Source organism: Larus michahellis, chromosome 1 (assembly GCF_964199755.1).
Source record: "Larus michahellis chromosome 1, bLarMic1.1, whole genome shotgun sequence".
NCBI classification, from domain to species: Eukaryota; Metazoa; Chordata; class Aves; order Charadriiformes; family Laridae; genus Larus; species Larus michahellis.
In genome coordinates, this window is record NC_133896.1 from 165,612,890 (window position 1) to 165,637,015 (window position 24,126).

Genomic DNA, 24,126 nt, shown 5'->3' on the forward strand with positions numbered 1-24,126 from the left:
GCATTCAGTAGGGGTAAGAGATCTCTTACCTGAAATGCTGATTTCGGTGCTTCAAGGAGAGGGACTGTTCTAGCTGATCTCACAAGATCTGTGCAAGAGCCTTGAAAGATGCTGGTAAGATTTCTTGAGGCTGGAATCCTCCTTATAGTTGTTCACTCCTTGAGTCCAGTGGCATTAAGGGGGATTTTTTTGTGGTTACAGCACTCTGTGGCACAACGCTGGTATTAAAACTGGAAGCCAAGTTGGATTTGCTAACTACAAAAAGATTTCAAATTTACCTAGGACTTTGGGTAGAAAGAAGTCTTATCTTTGTGTGCCTGGCTGTTTAATTTTGTCCCATTTGCCCATTTTGACTGTGTCTCAGGATCAAGCTCTGTCTAGGTAAAACGATCAGAAATACCACATGCTGCAGCGGCACTTGGCACTGTTAGGCATCTATGAATTTTGGCTGCTTATAAAGGATGTGTAGAGTGAGACCTTGGGAGGGTGTGTAATTCTGTGTGAAGCTGTGGCAGGAAAAATGTTATCAGACACTAGCCCCTACTTCTAGTTTTTGTTTTAATGGTTGCATGAGGTTTAACAAAGATAAGTATGACGTCCTGCACTTGGGCCAGAGTAATGCAAAGCAGCAGTTAGTTATGAAGAAGATAAAAGTCCTCCCTCTTCCTTTTTCCTTTATAAATTAGAAAAGTAATTAAATTATTTCCTTTTTTTTCCCCTTATCCAACCATAGGAAACTTAGTGCCACGCATTTATGCTCCTTATTTTTGAAAGGCCCACTGACATCCATTTTTTAGGTGCCTACTGAAGTTTTCATGAAAGATAATAACTAACTAAATTAACCAAAAAAAAAAAGGCTTTCTGGTTATTTCTTAGGATTAGTGGGATGCAGTCTCCCCTCTGGTTAGTTCTTAGGATTAGTGGGATGCAGTCTCACCTCCCACCCCCCCAAATCCACCATGTTCTTCACATTATATCTGAGTTTGAAAATCATAGAATCATAGAATCATAGAATTGTTGAGGTTGGAAGGGACCTTTAAGATCATCAAGTCCAACCTTTAACCTACCCTGACAAGAGCCACTTCTAAACCATGTCCCTCAGTGCCCCATCTACCCTTTTTTTAAACACCTCCAGAGATGGTGAATCCACCACCTCCCTGGGCAGCCTATTCCAATGTTTAATAACCCTTTCAGTGAAAAAATGTCTCCTAATATCTAATCTAAACCTCCCCTGACGTAACTTGAACCCGTTTCCCCTCGTCCTATCACTTGTCACCAGGGAGAAGAGGTCAGCCCCCATCTCTCTACAACCTCCTTTCAGGTAGTTGTAGAGGGTGATAAGGTCTCCCCTCAGCCTCCTCTTCTCCAGGCTAAACAACCCCAGCTCCCTCAGTCGTTCCTCATAAGGTTTGTCCTCCAGACCCCTCACCAGCTTTGTAGCCCTTCTCTGGACACGCTCCAACACCTCAATGTCCCTCTTGTAGCGAGGGGCCCAAAACTGAACGCAGTACTCGAGGTGGGGCCTCACCAGTGCCGAGTACAGGGGGATGATCACTTCCCTAGTCCGGCTCACCACACTATTCCTGATACAGGCTAGGATGCTGTTGGCCTTCTTGGCCACCAGGGCACACTGCTGGCTCATATTCAGCTGGCTGTCAACCATCACCCCCAGGTCCTTTTCTGCCGGGCTGCTTTCGAGCCACTCTGCCCCAGTCCTGTAGCGCTGCATGGGGTTGTTGTGACCCAAGTGCAGGACCCGGCACTTGGCCTTGTTGAACCTCATACCATTGGTCTCAGCCCATCGGTCCAGCCTGTCCAGATCCCTCTGCAGAGCCAACCTACCCTCAAGCAGATCAACACGCCCGCCCAGTTTAGTGTCATCTGCGAACTTACTGAGGGTGCATTCAATCCCTTCATCCAGATCATTGATAAAGATATTAAAGAGAACCGGCCCCAGCACCGAACCCTGGGGGACACCACTTGTGACTGGACACCAACTGGATTTAACTCCATTTACCACCACTCTCTGGGCACGGCCATCCAGCCAGTTTTTTACCCAGCGAAGAGTACACCTGTCCAGGCCATGAGCAGCCAGTTTCTCCAGGAGAATGCTGTGGGAAACGGTGTCAAAAGCTTTGCAAAAATCCAAGTAGATAACATCCACAGCTTTTCCCTCATCCACTAAGTGGGTCACCTTATCATAGAAGGATATTAGGTTTGATAGGCATGACCTGCCCTTCACAAACCCATGCTGACTGGGCCTCATCACCCTGTTCTCCTGCATGTGCCGTGTAATGGCACTGAGGAGGATCTGTTCCATGACCTTCCCAGGCACCGAGGTCAGACTGACTGGCCTGTAGTTCCCCGGATCCTCCTTCCGGCCCTTCTTGTGGATGGGTGTCACATTTGCTAACCTCCAGTCAGCTGGGACCTCCCCGGTTGTCCAGGACTGCTCATAAATGATACCAAGTGGCCTGGCGAGCACCTCCGCCAGCTCTTTCAATACCCTTGGGTGGATCCCATCCGGCCCCATAGATTTGTGCACCTCCAGGTGCTGAAGCATGTCCCTCACCATTTCCCTTTGGATTAGAGGGGCTTCATTCTGCTCCCCATCCCTGTCTTCTAGTTCAGGGGTCTGGGTGCTCAGGGAACAACTGGTCCTACTGCTGAAGACTGAGGCAAAGACTTCATTAAGTACCTCAGCCTTTTCCTCATCCTTGGTCACTATGTTGCCGGCCCCATCTACTAGAGGACAGAGATAATCCTTAGTCCTCTTCCTATTGCTAATATATTTATAGAAGCTTTTTTTTGTTGTCCTTGACAACAGAAGCCAGGTTTAGCTCCAGCTGGGCTTTAGCCCTCCTGATTTTTTCCCTACATAGCTTAACTACCTCTTTGTAGTCGTCTTGAGTGGCCTGCCCTTCCTTCCAGAGGCCATACATCCTCTTTTTTTCCCTAAGTTGTAACACTAGCTCCCTGTTTAGCCAGGCCGGTCTTTTTCCCCGACAGCTTGTCTTCTGGCACATGGGGACAGCCTGCTCCTGCGCCTTTAAGACTTCCTTCTTGAAAATCATCCAGGCTTCCTGGGCTCCTTTGCCCTGGAGGACTGCCTCCCAGGGGACTTTGTCAACCAGGCTCCTGAAAAGCCCAAAGTCCGCCCTCTGGAAGTCCAAGGTAGCAGTTCTGCTGACCCCTCTCCTTGCTTCTCGCAGAATTGAAAACTCTATCATTTCATGGTCACTGTTCCCAAGACAGCCTCCAACCTTCACATCCCCCACAAGACCTTCCCTATTTACAAACAACAGATCCAGCAGGGCACCTTCCCTAGTTGGCTCTCTCACTAGCTGTGTCAGGAAGTTATCCCCAGCACATTCCAGGAACCTTCTAGACTGTTCCCTGTTATATAAATATATAAAGTATATATATATATAAAGTATATATATATAAATATATAAAGTATTTAGATACTTTATAACAAAGTAATTATTACTCTTTTGTAAATCTACATACAAAAAAGCACTACAAAGTTCAGGTTACACCATTAGAATAAATTAAGTCTACCAGTTTCAAAAGCTGGTTTTCAAGGTCAGGTTTGGGGCTTTCATAAAAATTCTTTCTGTGTTAAGCTCGGACTTATCACAGCTGCATTCTTCCTTCATGCAGAGCCCTGCCTTTCATACATTGATATTAGGTACCATTACATATTTCCATTCTGCTTTGGGTTGTGAAAATGTTTATATAAGCTGAGGAATACGGTACCTTTTCGATGAATGGTGAGTAATATGCACATCTCTTGGATTACAAGGAGCTTCAAGTGCACTGTTGTCTCATTTATGTGGGGTTGCACTTAGAATGCCACAAACCAGTTAGCTTTGAGTTTACTTACATTTAACTGCGTGAAAGTAACCATGCTACTTTAATGGAATAATGTCACTTTCAAGGTTGTCCTGTTTTTTCTCTCATTTGTTCAGTGGCAGGCTCATAAGTGGAGTAGTATATGCAGCCTGAGTTGCTTGCTCCAAGGGTGCTTTTATTCAAAGTGTGCTTTTTGTTCACACTTACTTTGTTCACTAAGTGGGAGCTAAATGGGGAAAAAATTATCTTTCTCAGCTTGCTTTTTTTTTTTCTGCCTATTTTTGGTGCTTTCCATTCCTCTGTTGAGAATTAAGACAGATCTGGAACTCTGACTGCTCCTCATGGGGTGAGTTGGAATAAACTGCTGCTGTTGCTCGTGTTACTTATCTTGCTACAGCCACTGCAGATTGAACAGTGTGGTGCTTCACAGCTCTGAAATAAAATGATAAGGCATACCTTAGTCCCTAAACACTTCCTTCCTCTTGTATTTGTTTATTGTGGATTTTTTTCTTTATGCAAAGCAAGTATGTGCTATCCCTTTCTGATTTATTTTTTTTCCAGGACCCCTCTGTTAGACAAGATTGTGTTTTTTCTCGTCTGTCTTTCCTACCTCCCTCCCTCTAACAGTTGTGACTACACATTTTTGGAATTGTGAAAGATTTTAAGCTATTGAGAAGGTACTTTCAAGTGGAGGTCTGGAGAGCACATGTAGGGTCTGCCTTTGATCTCCATTTGGAGGTGAATGGATACGTAGGAGGAATATGCTGGGGCTAATTTTCAAAAACTTATGAGCTGTATTTCTGTATCTGTGTGTATTTTTACTTTCTGTTGGGAGACACTGAGAATGTGTTCTTGCCTATACCTTTGTACAGGTAGGGACACTGTAGGTTCTTTCAGGGGGGATTATCAACTATTTTAATTTGTATTTCTATTAGGCATTGAAAGTGTGTTGAATAGCACTCCTAAAAGTATGCTTCCAATATTTTTACCAACAACACTCAGCTAAGAGAAGAAATTATGTGGAAGAGATTTAATATCTCTGTTGTGTAGAATTACTTAGTTTTGTGTATTTTTATATCTGTATATGTGTGTTAGTGTCCTAAATAATTTAGCAGTACTTCTTATTTTTAAGCATTTTCATGAAATACTTGGAATCCAACCTGGAGAAGCACGTTTATTTCTAAATGGCCTTCATATTGACCTGGATTTTCATGATCCTTTTAGGTAAGATGGTATATTTTATTTGAAAATTACAAATTACTAATAATACTGGAGGAGTTTTACTCATGGCGATAAGTAATCTCATCTGTTGCGTTTTTGGGGCCATGAAGTGCTCCAATAGAGGGAATATTGGTTTACAGTGGTTTTACTCTGAATATGAACATTGTATAAGTAGCTGAAAACAGTATTTTTTCTCTTGGAACATGTTTTATATTTTGCTTACAGTTTTATGACTCAACATGTAAAATTCATGTTAAAATGGAAGGAATCCAATATCTATGTATAAAAAGATGGGAAAAGCACTTAATGTAAGTTAAGTGCTTTCACTTCATCCCTATTTCTTAAAAATTAACAAAAAAATTGGAGGCATTAAATTTAAATACACAACACCTTGGGTTCTTTTTGGGATGCTTGTGAGTCTGTATCTGGCCACCTTTTATAATAATTTCTGTTAATGCAGAACTAACCTGCTTTTGGTATAAGAAATCTTTTTCCAGTTTATGTAATTATAGTATAATTTTTTGGGGTGTGACTTGCCTCTCTTATGCAAGCACTCATAAACTGCACTTTCCCTTACATTCTTCTGTATGATGTCAACAGAGAACAGACATGACTACTTCAAAATCATCTTTGGTGGCCTGCAAACTGTCAGTAAATCTCCTGAGGCTGAGTGGTTTTTTTTTTGTTTTGTTTTAATTTTCCTATAATTCATCAGGGTCTACAATTCTTTATTTTCTATTTTTTAACTCAAAATGTCATCTTTGCTTCTTCAAGGAAATTCTTAAACTTTCTTGGTTTTAGTGTTTATACTTGCAATTTTTACTCAATTTTTTTCTCAGCTGTGGTTTTGGGATGGAGTCACTTGCATCTTTTTTGATAATGATGCAAATATTAATAGTACTTTTTAATGCTAGTGCTAGGTTTAATTTCAGTATAATTTAGAAGAAACCTTTAGAATAGAACTCAAAATGAAGCAAGGTAGAATAAAGGCATTTGAAAAATCTTGCCTGCTGTGGTCTAGTAGGTGAGTACTTCAGGTTTGTTTCATTCACATAGTGAATTTTCAGATTGCAACAAATGTTAGAGTCTTGTTGGGTTTTCTGGGAAAGGGTTTTCTCTTAGAGGAGTAGCTATATGTTCCCTCCCCGCTGTTTTCAGGGTTCTGCTGTGATGCACATTTAGGGTTTGCCTGTGTCTCCACCACTTGCTGCCTGCTTCTCTACACACTTGCAAAGCTTCCTATTATTTGTGTAATATGTTATAATTCTGTTTTGAAAAATTTGAAGACATATAAGTGCAGTGTTGTTAATCTATTTTGTTTTAAACATTTGACTGCAGAAGAATATAAAAATTATTTTTAATACTAAAAATAATCCTTGTGTTAAGTCTTTTTTATTTTTTTTATGTCATGAGAAGAGTTCTGTGTAGACATTATGTATTTTTTCTTCCCGAAAAAGTATCTTAGAGACTCTTAAACTGGAAGGAAAAGTGATGCATGGCCTTCATGAACTTGGAATCAAAGAGGAGATCCTGAGTAAATTTATGAGGTTGCATATACATCGTACAGATGACAATTATGCGTTAGATATTCGTCACTCTTCAATAATAGTGAGTAATTAACTATTTATTTGAATGTTACATATTTGATGCTATGTATAAGACAGTCTGTCTTTTTTTTTGCAGTGTAATTAAAATACTAGGCATAAACCCATATATCAATAAGCAGTGTAAAATATTTTGGAGGGTGGTATTTCTTCAATACATTTAGGAGTCATTTACTCTAGCCTATACCTTATTAAAATTTTAATATGTAGGATATTGAAAAGAGGAAGAGTGGTTGCACACTGATAGCTATAGAATTTGACTTTACATCAATTAATTTAGCTAGGTAATGTCTTTGTATTATGCAAGACTGCTAAATGTACTTTAAAGGTATGGTAATTGAATTGTGGAGAACTTAACTTAAATACTTTATTTTTAATTGTCTGATTACTTTGCTTTTTTCTTCCCTCTCTTTTTCAAAGTTTATGCAGTTTTCATTACAAAGGTTATACGCTGGTGAAAAAGGCACTAAAATACTAATTTTCTTCACCTGAAAGAACCACATTTCACTCTTCTGTTTGCCAAGTGTAGACAGGCTTGCATGGGAAATAGTATAACAACTTGGCCATATATTAATTACTTATTTTTATATATAAATACTGCTGCTGTAGGTTATAGATCAATACAGTATTTATCTTACAAGGTGTTACGCTGTATTACATACATATCTGTGTGTTATGTTGTTATGACTTCTGTATTGTGAAAGTAGTTTGCACACTTGAAAAAATGCTTTTATTCACATCCTGATGCAGCATACAAATGGTCTTTTTTCCTTTTCTATCTATTATTAGTTTTATTATGTATTGCAAATAAAAAACCTGAACAGTTTGAGAAGGAAAAAAATACTAATTTTAAAAGCTATTTCCTGTTACAATTTCAAAAAGAAGATAAAACACTTAATTCTTTCCAGCATTTCCATGCGTGTTAAAATAGCTTTATTTATACATACATAATCTATTCAGTGGTTAATAAATTTTGGTTTTTTAAATTAATGGCTTCTTTGTTTTAGTGGGTTAATAATATAGAACAAGATCACAGCTATAGCACGTGGCCTGCAAGCTATCAGGAACTGCTAAAGCCCACATTTCCCGGAGTTATACAGCAGATTAGACGTAATTTATATAATTTGGTAAGTTTGGAGAACTTAATTTCTTTGCGTACTTTATGTATTAATATGTGGACAGACAATTTATTGAAAAATACACATGCTATATTCATTGTTAACATAGGTTAGAACTTCATGTTTTCTGTGTGGATCTGCTAATAAATCTTTTTGTTTAGTGAGTCTTATGTGATTATTAGTCTGATTTCCAGAAGCGGCGTTTCTGTCTTTTATCTGTTGACTCAGCTTTTATCTGTTGACTCAGCTTGAATTTTGGTGAAGTGGTTTATTTCTATGAAATATTCCCAGAATTACAAATAATGTCAAACCTTACATTCTACAAAATCAACCTTCTTGGTAACCTGGACTTTCTTTCTAATGAGGGTGTAAATACATATATATCACTAAATTTTTCTGTATATTTGGCCGTGTAACAAAAAGATAATAAAAGACAAAGATACTGCACGTATTCAGGACTACATCATGAAATTAATTTTTTCAGAATGTGTAGGAGTGAGGGGGCATAGGTGAAGTTGACATGGAGACCCTAAAACTGGAGTTCATGGGCCTGTTGATCCTAACAGCTGAGTATTCTGTATAAGGAGAAGAAACTACTTTTACAGCTGACTGATTTCTCAGGACAGTTAACATGTGAATGTCAAATTCAATTAATTGACATATTCTTTATTTTAGATGCTGCCATAAAAAGCAGTATTTTAATTCCCATGTGTTTCTTGGCTTTCAGGCTTTGCAAGCAAGCTGTCAATCTTTTCTGTTTATACTAGGCAACTGATTGTATTATAAAGTAGCCTCATAATTTATTGAAATCCTTCAGAGAGTCACCATTACCATTGGTGAATCTCATTGCTAAGATTCAGAGACAAAAGATGAAGATGGAAATTTTGTACCAGCAGGCCACTAATTAGAGGAGAAGAGGAATGCATGCCTCATTTTAAGACTATTTTAGAAAATGCTGCCAGTTTCATGGAAGACTCACCACTGGTTTAGGTTTTGTTTTCAAGCAATGAAAGTTGCTTCTAGGTGTCACTGAAGACTGCCAGCTGGAGATGTGAAATAATGAATGGTCTTCTTCCACTGCCTTGATATATAGTTTAGGAGATGAAAGGGATGCATAGGATTAGCACTGAAGAATACAGGAAGCAAGTTATTCCAGCCCTGTAAGGAAAAACATCTTGTGAAATTCTTTTGATTTATGGGATAATGTAGTGGCACTCTTCAACCTCTCTGCCAAGGAATTGATGTAAATAAAATTCTAAATGCAATGTGGTTACAATTTGACAGAGAAATGCAAACTTTTTATATCCTCCTGAGTAAAACAGAAAATAAATAATGAGCTACTCCCACATGATGAACGAAGCACCACTGAGCTTGTTTGTAATTTTTGATAAATGCTAGCATCCAGCGAGTACTTATCTGGGAATACTGTGAAATATAATTTGCTTAAAAAGAGCACAGAATGAATATTAATCTGGGGAATGGAGTGAAGTTCTGATGGTGCAGCTATAGTTTCAGCTCTCTTCTACAGTACTGTCGTGCTTTGACCTGCATGACCACACAAACTTTTTTTTCCAGGTGACATTTCTGTGTTCACTGCGAAGAATAGTTTCTACTCACTGAATTAACTCAGTATTTCATTTTATCCTCCCCATGCAATTCTTGGCTTTCTGCCTCCTATAATATACAATACTGGACTTGGGCACAGTTTTGTCAGTTTTTCTGTTCCTTTCCATGCTACATATAGATAATTCACCACTATCAATTAATTTTCTTCATGGTACACTACTGAGAGAAGGTAATGATAACTGTCCTTGTTTTAGAGGTGATGAACTAAGGTACAGAAAGATTTAATTTATAAAGCATACTAATTATGAATGTCTTGTAGCCTAATTTTTCCTCTGTCTGTAGCAGTCTGTATCACTTAGTAAGTTAAGGAAAAAGTTATTGCTAATTTAAATTAAAATTTAAATTACAAAAGGTAATTGTATGAATCATAGAATCATAGAATGGTTTGGATTGAAAGGGGACCTTCAAAGATAATCCAGTCCAATACCCCATGATCTCTGACTAGATCAGGTTGCTCAAAGCCCCATCCAACCTGACTTTGGACGCCGCCAGTGATGGGCCATCCACAACTTCTCTGGGTGAGCTCTTCCCCTGTGACACCTGTGGTGTCTCACCACCCTCACTTCTTCATATCCAATCTAAATCTACCCTCTTTTAGTTTAAAACTGTTACCCCTTGTTCTGTCACTACTACTGGTAAAAAGCTTCTCCACCTTTCTCATAAACCCCTTTTTAAGTATTGAAAGGCTGCAATCAGGTCTCCCTGGAGCCTTCTCTTCTCCAGGCTCTCTCTCTCAGCCTGTCCTCATAGGAGAGGTGTTCAGCCCTCTGACCATTTTTGTGGCCCTCCTCTGGACCTGCTTCAACAGGTCCATGTCTTTTCCTGTGCTGCAGGCTCCAGAGCTGGACACAGTGCTCCAGGTGGGGTCTCATGAGAGCAAAGTAGACAGGGAGAGTCATGTCCCACTGCTTTTGATGTAGCCTAGGATACAGTTGGCTTCCTGGGCTGCAAGCACACATTGCCAGCTCATGTCCAGCTTTTCATCCACCAGTACCTCCAAGTCCTTCTCGGCAGGGCTGCTCTCAATCCCTTAATCTCCCATCCTGTATTGATACTGAGGGTTACTCCCTCCCAGGTGCAGGACCTTACACTTAGCCTTGCTGATTCACATGGGCCCACTTCTCAAGCTTGTCCAGGTCCCTCTGAATGGCATCCCATCCCTCAGGCATGTCAACTGCACCACTCAGCTTGGTATCATTGGCAAACTTGCTGAGGGTACACTTGGCCCTACTGTCTATGTCCTTGATGAAGATATTAAACAGTACTGGTCCCAGTATGGTTACCCCTTGGGGACACCACTTGTCACCAATCTCCATCTGGACATGGCGCCGTTGACCACTACCCTCTGGATGCAACCACACAGCCAGTTCCTCATCCACTGAACAGTCCGCTCATCAAATCCATGTATCTCCAGTTTAGAGAGAAGGGTGTTGTGGGGACCATGTCAAAAGCCTTACAGAAGTCCAGATAGATGACATCAGTAGCTCCTTCCCGTCCACTGTTGTATTCAATCCAAGTGACATGAAGTTCAGTATATGCAAAGACAACCAAAATACAAGCAGTATGTAATAAAAAATGTTCATAATGAAGCAGATGATGTGTGTAATATGAAGTAAATTGCATTATGTATTCAAAGTTAAATATTGGCATAGATGTATATAACAGCTGTATTATGGAAACCTACAACCTATCATTTAACTATAATCTGAGGGGGAGGGAGTGTTCAAAATTTAAATTTATTCCGCTGCATTTCAACTATTCTAGCAAAGTTATGATAAATTCTAAGGGGAGTTGCAGTGCGAAGCTGAATAAATAAGGTACTGGTGTCGTATTTAAATCTGCATAAGGATAATCTACCTATGCAGACAGATCCCAGTTTTAAATTCTGTGCATGCCTGAAAGATCTGATTTTACACTTCAAGCTACAATAAGTGAAAGAGTGAATACAAAGATACATGAGACGGGAAGGAAGAATTCTTTCCCAATGCTCCATTTTTTTAATTAAAGTTTTAAGTCAATATATTCTATTTGTTTATTTTAGTTTAGTTTTCACAACAGAAGGGAGTTAGTTGAAAGAAGTAATAGAAAAATGAGCATGAGATCCTTTTTAATTAATTAGCAAGTTCATTAATAAGAACAAAGTATTGGCACAGTCTTTCAAAGGAGAGTAGTGATATCACTTGGTTTTAAGTTCAATAAATGGTTAAATCCTGTTTTCAGTGTTTGCTCCAAATTCATTGATTCTGAGGTTATTTTCATTTACACTCCTAATGTTTCTTACAATGAGTGCTCTAGGCAATTGAAAACCGTTGGGGTGCACAGTTCCTTTGGAAATTTCTGTTCTTATCTCAGATTTTATGTCTGAAAAAAACCCAAAAGCAGATATCAAGAATAAATATTGGCTGTATAATATGTTTTTTCTTCTTAGGTACTTTTTGTTGATCCTGTCCAAGGAGATACAGGTGATTATATGAAACTGGCAGAATTATTCTATCATCATAATGTACCACTTAGGTAAGGAAAACGGAAAGACTTGAATAAAAGTCTTAAAAGGAGGTTGTTTTCTTCTTCATCTTCTGTTCTGCTAGGAAAATATGTGAATTCAAATGAAGTCCAATGCAACAGCATTCTCATGCAACACATTGGTTGCACACTTGTGTTAAGTTTAATGGAAAATATTCGTACTCTTGCTCCTCTTACCTATTGCTTGTGACATGGCATGCAAGATGGAGCTTGTCTACGCTTTCCTTCCTTGCACTGTCAGAAACTGGCCTGGTGTTTTCTGGGCCAGGTCAATTTGCCAGTCCCAAGATCCTCAATGGAAGGATCTTTCTCGTCCTTTTCCTATACCAGCTAAGATAGAACTGACTGTAATGATCAGAAGTCCTTTCAAGTAGTATAGTAGAGACCAGAAGGATCATCATGTGTTCTCAGCAGGGAATATGACTTCAGATATCTTCAGTTTTAACTCTCCTGGGTCTTCAGTCTGCATAAGACTTTGTGCTTTAGTCATTGTGCTGCTATTTGCAGTCTGTTTGACCAGATTGTCTCACTGCTCAAAGCCTTTGTTCCCTGGAGAAACAGGATCTTCGCATCAGTATCTTTCACTTTTGAGCTTTTTGGAGCGTGTGCCAAACCTTTCAGTGATGTCTTCGTGTGAAAATGATGATGCTCAATTTAATCAAAATGTTTTCTTATAGACAAACAAGTGGCTGTTAGGTTTGAATGTCCCCTGCTGTTGTAGAACACTAAATCTCTGTTACACTTCATGCTGTAAAGGTAGTATGGCCTGATTAACCCAATTTTTTTTTCCATGAGAACAGTATCAAAATACCATCTCCAATAGGAGTTTTCTTGGGTTTTTTTCCTCTCAAGCCTCCTATTTCTAGGGCTTTTTTCACTTAATGGAAATGTAGGGAATTGTAGTAGATGTTTTTAAAATTGCTGTGAATGGAGAATGAATGGTAATAGGAGGGTGGGGAAGCCCCAGAAGGTGAAAAAGGCAAGAGAAGGGCTAGTAAGAATGGTATGTACTGGCAACAGGGTGCCAAGACCCCAGCATGTCTACGTGCAGCTACTCAAAACACCCATTTCAGGAAAAATAAAGACAGATCATACTCAGACTAAAACAAAGACTCAAGGTTAAGAGATGGTGGCAGGGATGTAAAGTGTGTCATAACCTGTGATCGCTTAAGGAAAGAAAGGGCTGTCAGTAAATCCTAATAACTCCCAAAGATCTTAATTGCTGCTGGCTTTTTGTGCCTACATGCTGGACAGATCACTTAAATGCAAACTTCTTGGGTTTCTCTGTTGGTGTTAGACTGTTACGTGAACTGTTATGTGAACAAGTTGTATGAAACTGATATTGGTTTAAAATGTATGATCTCTTTTTGTTTGTTTATAGAATTGGATTTGTTTTCGTTTTAAATACTAAAGAAGAAATTGATGGAAATGAAGACGCTGGAATAGCTCTTTGGAGAACTTTTAATTACATTGCAGAGGAAACTGACACCTCTCAAGCCTTTACCTCGATAATTAATGTTAGTTCTTTCACAAGAAATCACCTCTTTTTTTTCTTTAAATTTGTTACTTTTCTGTATAGTTAGGATTTTGCTACCTTGTGACAACATGATACATTCGCATTTATTTTGCATGGAAACAAAGTATTAAAACATGTATAGCATTAATTTGCTATAGAATGATTTGCAGAAATATTTTCCTCCTCCAGAAACCAACTTATTCTTGTAATTTTACTTACCTACAGGCTTTCTACAAGAATGTAAAAAGTAGATGCATACCTTACAGCTTTCAGTGCATTCTTGTGAAAAAAAAATGATTCTGTATTATCTGCATTAGTGTGATGTGTCTGCCTTTGTGTTCTGTATCTCTTGGAGTACAGGCATTTTAATATCTCTTTGGCAATCCTATAAGCTTTGAAAAACTCTTGGTTCTCTAGTGTAGAAAGTGAAACAGAGTAAGCTAAGGTCTTATTTGGTCGTTTGAGCTGTTAATGAGTGTAGAAAATGGAAATATTCCAGGCTTGCAGTTTAACAGGTGAGCCAGGTTTTCTGTGTGAGAGAATGCAGGTTCATGGGAAGACATGAATTTCAGAGACGAGAGATGAGTGGAGGGAAATAAAGTGAGCAGTCTATGTGAAGACTCTGCAGGCAAAATTATATCAGAGAATATGGTCATGGTATTAATACATGACATCTTTTCTTACTTTTGTTTTCTATTATTCTGTTCAGTGCCTAGAAACTAATGTCATGGACAAACTCAGAGAGCTTAAGATGAAAGGAATTGAAATAGCCAGGAGTACCTTGGAAGAGAAATAGAAAGCTACAAGTGTTAGGAGCTGACACGCATGTGTGACTATTGTCTGTGACCAGGTCACAAAATATCACTTTACAGCGTGCTTTTTAAAATATTGTGTTCCTCTATTTACTTTGTTTCAAAATATAAAAAGGAGGAGATGATAAATATAATTAAAAGATAACAAAAATAGAATCAATTAAATACAGGTTTGAGATATTCAGTGCTATAGAGATAAACTTACAGTTCCTCATTTGAAAAGAAATGGGTGGAATAATTTTCACTTCAAATTTCTTTTGTATGTTTGATGAAAGTAACAAAATCTTATGCTATGAAATAAAATGGCGTTGGTAAGGAAAAATTACTCCTGTAGGAAGAAGTATCACTGACTAATTCAGACTTGGATTCATCCCATATAGATTCTGGTAGCTACCCATGGTTAGGTAGTTTATAGTAATAATTTAGATTCCCTCTCTAATCAGTGGAGAGAAATAACCTTTCACATTCTGCTCACATAAGCATATTCACTTTGCCACTTCAGATTTAGACTAAAGGTATAATAATAGATTCATCAGAACAGTGCTCTGATGAAAAATGGAGCATATGTGCAATGGTGATAATTACTAAAGCAATGTAAAAACTGCAATATAGCAATAAAAGCAATATAAAAGTATACCAATACAAAAATTACTACAGTACTGTACAAAGATTATATTTACTTTATTGCGTCTTTATTTTTATCAAATATGATTGAAAATTTATTACACTTTATTTATTTATTTCTGTTATAATTTTTACAGATGTACCGTGAAGTGAAAGACAGAAATGTTCTAACAGTAAATGATGTGAAAGATGTTCTTAGAAGCGAATACCCCCACGCTGATGCTCAGAGTATACTAGGTGTGCATTCTGAATACGATGATGGGAGGAAGGTATGTTGAGAGCAAAATGGTAAGAAATATTGCAGTACACAATTAATTGCATTTGCCCAGCTGAAAGACCAGTAAGTGTTAAAGCACGGAAATACAGTATCTTTGAGTTTAATTTTTCTTCAGCCACCATTCAGGCATTTGCGGAAATGTTGAAAGGATTTCTGCATTACGGCTTGCACTATTAAAATTTCTTATTGCCTGCTGCTTTCAGGAGCACAAGTTTTGTGGTTTTTTTCTAGTAAGCATGTCAAGGAGTCTGTCTCTCACTGCAGATATTGTTTACCCATGTCTTGTACATGAGGAGCTGAAGCCAATCTTCTAGGCAAATCGTTGTTTCCTTTAATTGTGCTTTCTGGTTATAATTTCCTTTGGGAAAGACAGCTATGAGTTTTGATTTAAAGGCTATAGAGAAGACATTTTTATCTATAATTGATTATGTAGACAATTTTCTGCTAAAATACCTATGTAAAAGTATTTGTCCTTCATGTTTCTTCAGCCATGCCATCTATACAATCTTGTGTTTCTGACACATGCCATTCACTTTAATTATTTCCTTTTTAAATTTGTTGTATGAAGGATATTATGTTCCTTTAAAAAGGTGCATCTGGGCAGCCAGGAAAAAAAGGTGCTGTTTGCCTTATGCTGCTTGTTCCTCACTGAGTTGCATGGAGGCTTTGCATAGAAGAACAATTTGAATCTGCCCTGGAAACAGCTGGATACACTTAGGGGAGAAAAGCTTCCCACAGAGAATATTAAAGGAAGGAAAAGTAGACAGAGATGTACCAGGAGGAAGCCCCCTGTAGGAACAGGGACTATGAAACTGTGGTGAAGATCAGGGAGGAGACAGTGGGGTGACAAAAAGATGGATGCATGCGCACTGCCATAGAGTTTGTAGCCATTCAGAAAGTGACACTGAAAGGAAGCATGAAAGGATACGGAATAGGAAGGGGGAATTACTTAAAATACATTTTAATTTCTGTTTGTCTCACTGAATTTTCTCTGTTTGGGAAAAACTAACCAGTTCTGCTTTCTAATCAAATAAGGCTTGGCTTCTGAACATAAAAGCGTTTTGAGGGTTTTGGGGGTGCTGTCTTCGGGGAAAAGGTCTAGAGTGATCCACCTCAAACTGTGACTGTCTCAAGGTCCTTCTGCAATATTATTTACTTAATATTTTTTGCTAAGAATATTGAGCAAAATAAAATAATGTTTCTCAGCAGGATGATAAAGCAGAAGTTTAAAATGCCGTGTATAGATCTAGAATTTTTTGTCATCTGTTTGAGAAATGAGTTCCACGTGTCCTGTTTAGTTTCCAAACATGTCTTCTTTTGTCCCGGCTACTCATGAGAAGGTGTGACAGTGAATAGTGCTTGGAGATTAGAATTCATTGTCTCTTGATATTAGTTTCCTTTTTTGCTACAGTCAGCCACAGTCTATTTAATCCTGTGATATTTCTGATATGATCAGGCAGGAGCAACCTTTTATAAAAAGACTGGCCTGGGTCCATTGCCTCAAGCTCTGTTTAATGGCGTGCCCTTTAACAGAGAAGAGATGGATGCTGCGGAGTTGGAGACAGTTATTCTTCAGAGGATTATTGATGCCACTGGGTTCTTCCAGAGGGCAGTGTTCATGGTATGTTTAACATTTTCTGAGTGAACGCAAGATGAAATGTTTGTCAGTGGATGTCTGAGTCACGTTTATATATTAATTTTTTTATAATGAGATGGCTTAAAATTAATAACATGACAACTGAAATTACATTGTTACATTAATTTGCAGTCATGGTTTCGAAACAGTATATTTAGATTATACAAAGTTGAAGGATCAACTAAGCATATAGTAATCATATGGAATTTTTCAACCAGAAACTGAGGATATAATGCAGTTATTCATTGAAAAATGTGTATCTGGTATTTTGAAATACTGTATGTGTGATAGTCATACATTTTTGATTTGACATTGTCCATAACTGGGTGTGTATATAGAAGCTTTAAGCTCATTGAAAGGCTTTACAAGTACTTGGTCTTTGTTTTAAATTAAATCTGTACTTTTATAGTTTCTTTTTTCTTACTACAGGGTTTGTTAAATGATCATGTAAATGCAATAGATTTTCTTATGGATCAGCACAATGTAGTTTCCCGTATAAACCCAACTATTCTTGGAGCAGAAAGAAGATACGTACATTTCAGATCCACATCTGGTAACTACTTTTCTTGGATTGACTGTTGTTATGATTTTCCGTTTTTAAGTCTAACATGTTGTGGTTTACATTTTGCAGTTCCATTTGATGTGGAAGACTTCTCTACTTTCTCCTTCTTGGACTCACAAGATAAAAGTGCTGTAATTTCAGACAACATGAAGTATTTAACAAAAAGGGGTATATTAATTTTTTTATATGCCTTATATGTATATATGGGTATTAAAAATTGTTGAAGTTTGCCAGTAAATTATCTCAAGTAAGCAAGCATCCCAAGGATCCCATGTAAATAAGTACATTTCCCAATATCCCAGTATCTTCTTTCTGGAGCTAGATCATATCCTAACATTATTATTTATAATAAATAAAATAAAAAAATTATAATAACAGGATAGGTATTTTAAATTTTGTAGTTTTGAAATGGAATGGATGCCATGGCTAGTTGTTTTCTGTTTTACAGACGTGAAATTAAAAAGTAAGACTTTTGCAGTGTTGAAAACAGACTCAGTTTTCATCGTGACGTAGTTCTATTTGAGAATACTGGACAGAGTATGTTCAGTTTTCAAGTGACTCTTATTTGCAGCGTTATCAAGTCAAGACTTTATAGTCTTTGTAATATCTATACCAAAATTAGGCATTTCTACGGTTTAATAGATAATTGATTTTATTTCTTATCTGTTAGCATTTAGTATCTCTATTTTTTTTACTCTAGTTGATTGTTTAATTTCGTTATCTAAATCTTTGTCTTTCTATAGAAAAGAAAAAATGCATATATTCTTATGGATTATCGCTCATTTATACATTTTACTAAAATGCACGCTTTTTTGTACACTTAAAATATTTTTTTATGTAAAATATTCTTATTGCATATGCAAGTATTTTCCCTCTGAGTTACAGGAAATGCTAATTACAACAGTAGGGACATAATACTGTGTGGAATTTTGCATTAGTCTGTACTTTGTTAACATCTAGGAGTAGATAATTAAAAGCTGCTCCTTTACATCAGCCCCTCAAGGAACAGAATAGTCCTGTTAGCAAAGTGCTGTTCTTTCAGTAACTATTATATGGTGTTAACATAGTTTTTACTTACTCCATTATCAAAAAGAAATGCTGTATACTTACATTTCTTTGGAATAAAATTATTTGACTGTATTTGATTCTCTGTCTACAACCACAGGGACATCCCAGCTCATGGTCAAATAACAACTGGCCTTCAATCTGCAGGCTCATTTCGAAGATTCAGATCTCTTCTGTAAAACCCACAACTTTTAAGCTGGAATCTACATTTCAAACCTCTGTCCCCAGTGTTTTTTGCTTAATCATAATCTTTTCCTAGAATCTTACCATAACCTTGTAAAATACGGGGATATTCAATAGGCCTGAATAGACTGATGTTGTTGTACAGATAATTTTGCAGAATTTTTCATGTACCATTGCCATTCTATGAAGAATGAAGAACAGGAGGCTATAGACCAGGGAAAAGAGACATTTTCTCCATTTACACCTATACTGTAGTTTACTTTCTTTGGACTGTATTTGGTATATTCCCATTTGTGTCCAGAAATTGTAAGTTTTGTCCTGCCTTTGGCTGAAGGACTCTCCCTTTGCTGCTGGGGAAATTGAATGGCCTAACTCAGGCATTCTTGTAACTACTTAATTCTTTTCATTTGTGGCCGTATGACCAGCCTCTGTCAAATGAGCCTCCATCAAATGTTCACAAGAAACCTCTGGTAAAGCAGGTCTTGTTAATTTGAGCTGGCTTATTAAAGCCATCTTGTTTCAGTGGTAGAACAATAGATTGGCTATTTTAGTGACTCTCTCATAATAACGTGATAAAGTACCTGCTAAGAATTGTATTCCAATTCAGAGGACAAAAGATTCTCATGTGGCAAAGATTAGTCTTACAGCTGAAGTCAACAGTCAGACGTACACATAACCTTCAAAATCTTTAACAGAATTAATTCATTACTTGTGAGAAGATTCTCTAGAATGTGAAGCAGGATTATCTTTAATTTTCAGATGAAGATGCATTGTATGCTGTTACTATCTGGATTATTGCTGATTTCGATAAGCCAGCTGGGAGACGACTGCTTTCTAATGCCTTGAAACACCTGGTGAGTTTCTAGCAGTTTTTATTAAAATAATTATTATGGATAGGTTCCTAACAACACCGTGCACTTCAAAAATTTTACTCTTAAATAAAGATGTAACGGTATTTTTTTTTTTGTGGGTCAACTGCAGACTTATGAGATAGTGCTTTCATTTTACTCTAGTTTCCTGCAGCACTGGCATCTTACAGGCCTGTAAATGATTGTTTGATTCATGGGCTCCTGACACAGGAGACAAACTATAACGCTGTGCGTTAAAAGAATGAATTTCTTCCCAATTACAGACCTTATTCCATGAGGTAACCTAGCATGTTACCTGGGCCAGGGAAGTTGGGTTAATGCCTGTTCATGTGAAGCATTATGCAGTGTTCTCCAGTATCATGTGGCATAACTGGCCATGAAGTGACTATTTTTCCACGTGGTGTTTGTATGCTTCTGAGACAGATTACACTTTTGTCCTGCTCTGAGGTAAAACAGAACCAACTTTTTCTGTTCAGTAATTTTACTTCTTAGCTAGGCGTCTTCTAACTCTCTGAAACTAACAGCATGTTGTGCAGAAAACTGTTCGTTCTCACACTGATAAGACCAATGTTTATAGTTCATGCCAAGGAATGGTATGCAGAGAGGCTCTTATTGCTGTAACAACCAAGGTCAGCTAAGAAGCATTTTAATATGCTAGAAGGATTGTCTGCATTTATGAGTTTTGCTTATTTTTAAGTTCTTCAGTATTAATAATAGAATTTAAAGTACGCAAGTAAATGTCATGTGAATATAAATGACAAAAACACTCAGTGCTGGGGAGTTTAGAAGAGTAATTAGAATGAAATTGGGAAAACATCTAGGTTTAATAATCAGGAAAGAAATAGGAACCATCTTAAGGGAATTAAAAAAACAGTATGTTGCAGAGAGTATGTGATATCAAATATGTCCTAAAAAGAGGCTTAAAAAACTGCAAGGAGAGATATGCAGTACAAGTCCTTGTTACAGGAAAAACATTTCATTTATCTGACTGCTAGATCTGTGATCCGAGCTTGACAGGTAGATATATTCCCCCTGTAGTACCTATCCTTCAGTAAGGAAAATATACCACAGTTCACAACTCTAGGAAGTGAGATCTGTCTGGGCAAGTCCCCATTTGTTAGTGAGGAGAATCCAGGAAAAGCATTAGAAAAAGCTGCTCTGTACAAGGTTTGTTGGATCTTCTTTGAAATAGCAATGTAATTGATTATGTTCATTCTAATTCTTAGATTTGATTTAGTTAAACTTAATTTCCAGTTGTACTGCTTGGTCTAATTTTCAAGTTTCATGACATACAAAAACATATTATTTTTTTAAAAGTCCATTGATTTGTATAGAGATTCTCTACTCCTTTCTGGGCCTTTTTGTCTGTTGGGTAGAATTCCAGTAGAATTTCTGATAGGTGCAGAGCTGGCACAGACACCTCTTGCATGTGCAAGAATTTGGGAGGGGAAGTGGCCGAAGGGAACTCACTTTTAAGTATTTCAGCTAATATATATATTATTTTGAAAATTACTAATATATTGTAACGTTATTAGAAAAAAAGTAGATATGTCTTGGCTAGACTCCTGGATGTCATCTAGTTCACCCTCCTGCTCAGAGCAGGACTATTGCCATCATTATATCAGGTCAGCTGGAGCTTTGCCTGAAGGAGTCCTGAAAATTTCCAAGGAGATGACTCCATCCCTTCCCCTGGGTGTTGCACAGTTCTGGTGTTGCACTGTCTTCCTAATGTAGTTTTTCCTAATGTCTGCCAAGCCAAAATCTGTGGCCACTACCCCTTGTTACACTGTTTGCCACTACCAAGAAGTATTTGCTTCTGTCTTGTTTTTCACTCTCCCTTCAGTAGTTGTTGCTGGCTATTGGGGTTCTCCGTAGCCTCCTCTTTGCCAGAGTGAGCAAGCCCAACTTCTTCAGTTCTTCCTCATAGGCCTCTGACCGTCTTGGTTGAAGCCTTTGTTGAAGCCTGTCCAGCATCTCAGCATCTTTACTGCACTGGGGGGACCAAAACCAGGCCCAGCAGTCCAAGTGCAGCCTCACAAGTACCGAGTAGAGGAGAATAAGAACTTCCCTTGATCAGCTTGCCATGTGTCTCCTAATGTAGCCTACTATGCCACTTGTTGTCTTTCCAGTGAGAGCATGCTTCTCAGGAATAGTTTAAAGTATACATTTTCAACCTTTTCAAATAAGTGTTTTAACAAAACTTGTCTCAGGGGCTTAAAATTTGCTGTTTCCATATGTTGAATACCAGTCATTTCATCCCTTATTTTTGTATCCTTTATTGAAATAGAGTCCATCTATCTTTTCTGCAGTTAGTGACACTATTTGATCATTGTTCTCTCTAGTAAAATTTAAGTGGTATCACCAATTTCAGCAAGTAAAGATTTTCCTGCTGATTAAGAGTAAAGTGATAAGTGGGTAAACTTTCTTGTATTTATTTTATGCTTAGTTTGATAGTTTTTGAAAAATAGAAAAACAACTAGAAAACCAGTTCTGAAATCTGTAAATGAACACTTGTGTATGTCCTTTGTTAAAAATGAACTTCTGCAGAATGCTCAAAGGCAATTGTTCTATTAAAAAAAATAACATTCTATTTAAAATATGTATGACAGAATAGGTAAATCCTTACTAATAACGCTTTTACTCCTAGTTGAAGTTCTGAATTAGGCATTGATGTGTGTTTTCTAAAGACAAGTAGCTGCAAAAAATTGAATACTTAAGGGCATTTCACAGAGTTATAATAGATATGAATACATTAGGTAACAGCAGATGGAACTGTAAAATTGTGTATTATTCTGTATTTTTCTTTGCAGAAAACAAGCAGTCATATACGAGTTGGGATTTTGAACAATCCTTCATCAAAAATAAAGGAAGATAACACAGCCATTGCAAGAGGAATTTTGACTGCTTTTCTCACCCAAAACAACAGCAGCTTAAAAAGTTTGCTAAGTAAACTAACTAGAGAAGAGACAGCAAAATCCCTTGCTGCTGGAACTAAAATTGCTAAATTCCTCACCTCAGTGAGTGCAAACTGAATTAGACTACTTCCTTTTTCATTTTACACGTATTTTAATGTAAGGATATGTTGTTGAGAGTAACACTGTTTGGTCAAATGCTGTGGAGTTTATGACCCTTATACAGTTTCTGCTCAAGCAGATTTGGATTTTTGACAACTCTTATGTGATGAAGAATAGAAAATTTCTCTAAAGGAAGAAAGTACAAGAGTACTGAAGAATGTTGAGTATGGACACTGGATTATTGAATCAAAATAATTTTTAATTGTTTGGGGTTTTTTTTTAAAGCGCTCTCAATTAAAATTTTTCAGGTTAATGATCATTGTATACTTATGGCCAACATATTCGGGTGTGTTTCTATGAAAATTCCTTGGTTTAAAATGCAAATCTTGCTTATTTCAAAGTTTGCACATAGACTAGAGCAGAGTTACCAAACAATAGCTGCAAACTACAGGGTTTTTTTTCAGAAGGAGCTGTAAATTGTAGTATTTTTAAATAGAAAGATTTGGAAGATTAAGGGAACTCTATGGCACCATAGCGGAAAACTAATTAGCGGATTTGGGTCATGCTCTTATTTCATTGTCTAATACATTTTGAAAGTCACAGAGGTAGCCAATTAAGCAGTTTATGCATGTTACTAATTTATTTTGTTACATTAATTGTATCTGAATGACTCTATTTGCTTAATTTGTATATTTCTAATGAAGAAATACATATCAGTAGAATTTAATTTAGTGGGATAATTTTAACAGATGAGGTACAGTGCCATTGTAAGCATGGCAAAGTTCCAGCATTTTTTCCCACTTTGAACAATGATTTGTTATGTGTCTTGCTCGATGATGTTGGCATCCCCAAAACATGTTTAAGCTGTATCAAACGACCATGTTAAAATTATTGTTAGGTTATTAGAGTAATATGTCCCTTTCTTAAAGGTGAGAATACAGTTGAGTTGTTAACAGAGTGTGTTATTTTTCATGCAACTTTGTGCTGGATCTTAGAAAAAGCGTTTAATCTCAGGCTCAGATTTCCTCTCATGGTTATTCACAGTTGCCCAAGGGTAAAAGCTGCACACTAACTAGTTGGGAAACTGTGGGTCCACACAAATAGTCATATTACTTATATTGAAGCTGAGGTCGTTGCTTTATTTTGATTTCTGGTTACCATGTAACTTGAAGAAAATCTTTGCTTACCTCTGCTGTTACAAAAATTATTTTTTGCTTAATCATTCTACCATCTCATACTTTACCTTTGCCTTAGGAAATGGATAATAATGCTTTTGAGAAGAAGTACAACACTTTAGGACTGGATATAATTAAAACCCACCAGATGTTCTGCCAGGAGGTTCTTAAGCTGCTTCCTGGGCAAATGGCTGTTGTGAGCAATGGCAGGGTAAGAAAGAAATTAAAGTCATCTCAGTCTTTTTGTAGGTACTTTTTACTTCCTGGAAGTTCAGTTTCAAGCTAAAGAAAATGCAATTTGTTGATTTTTCCGCTTATGCAACCTGTTATTAGAGAGTGGTATGAATGTTTGCCTTGGTTCTTATTTTGCTTTACTCCTAATTTGTTTATTAGCTCCACTCCATTGAAGCTACTATATACTTATGTCATTCCCATGGCTATTTTAA

General features: G+C 37.4%; 1 protein-coding gene across 3 annotated transcripts in view; it reads left to right on the plus strand.

Annotated features, from left to right (window-relative positions):
• Window positions 1-24,126, plus strand: part of UGGT2 (UDP-glucose glycoprotein glucosyltransferase 2) — a 92,547-nt gene that overhangs the window by 31,144 nt on the left and 37,277 nt on the right. For all 3 annotated transcript variants that reach the window (XM_074562862.1, XM_074562871.1, XM_074562879.1), the window contains exons 11-22: window positions 4,988-5,079; window positions 6,534-6,684; window positions 7,688-7,807; window positions 11,853-11,938; window positions 13,329-13,464; window positions 15,037-15,168; window positions 16,633-16,797; window positions 17,242-17,365; window positions 17,444-17,542; window positions 19,382-19,476; window positions 22,302-22,508; window positions 23,760-23,891. In XM_074562862.1, coding sequence (XP_074418963.1) covers window positions 4,988-5,079; window positions 6,534-6,684; window positions 7,688-7,807; window positions 11,853-11,938; window positions 13,329-13,464; window positions 15,037-15,168; window positions 16,633-16,797; window positions 17,242-17,365; window positions 17,444-17,542; window positions 19,382-19,476; window positions 22,302-22,508; window positions 23,760-23,891 — 1,539 coding nt within the window. The remainder of the gene's footprint in view (window positions 1-4,987; window positions 5,080-6,533; window positions 6,685-7,687; window positions 7,808-11,852; window positions 11,939-13,328; window positions 13,465-15,036; window positions 15,169-16,632; window positions 16,798-17,241; window positions 17,366-17,443; window positions 17,543-19,381; window positions 19,477-22,301; window positions 22,509-23,759; window positions 23,892-24,126) is intronic.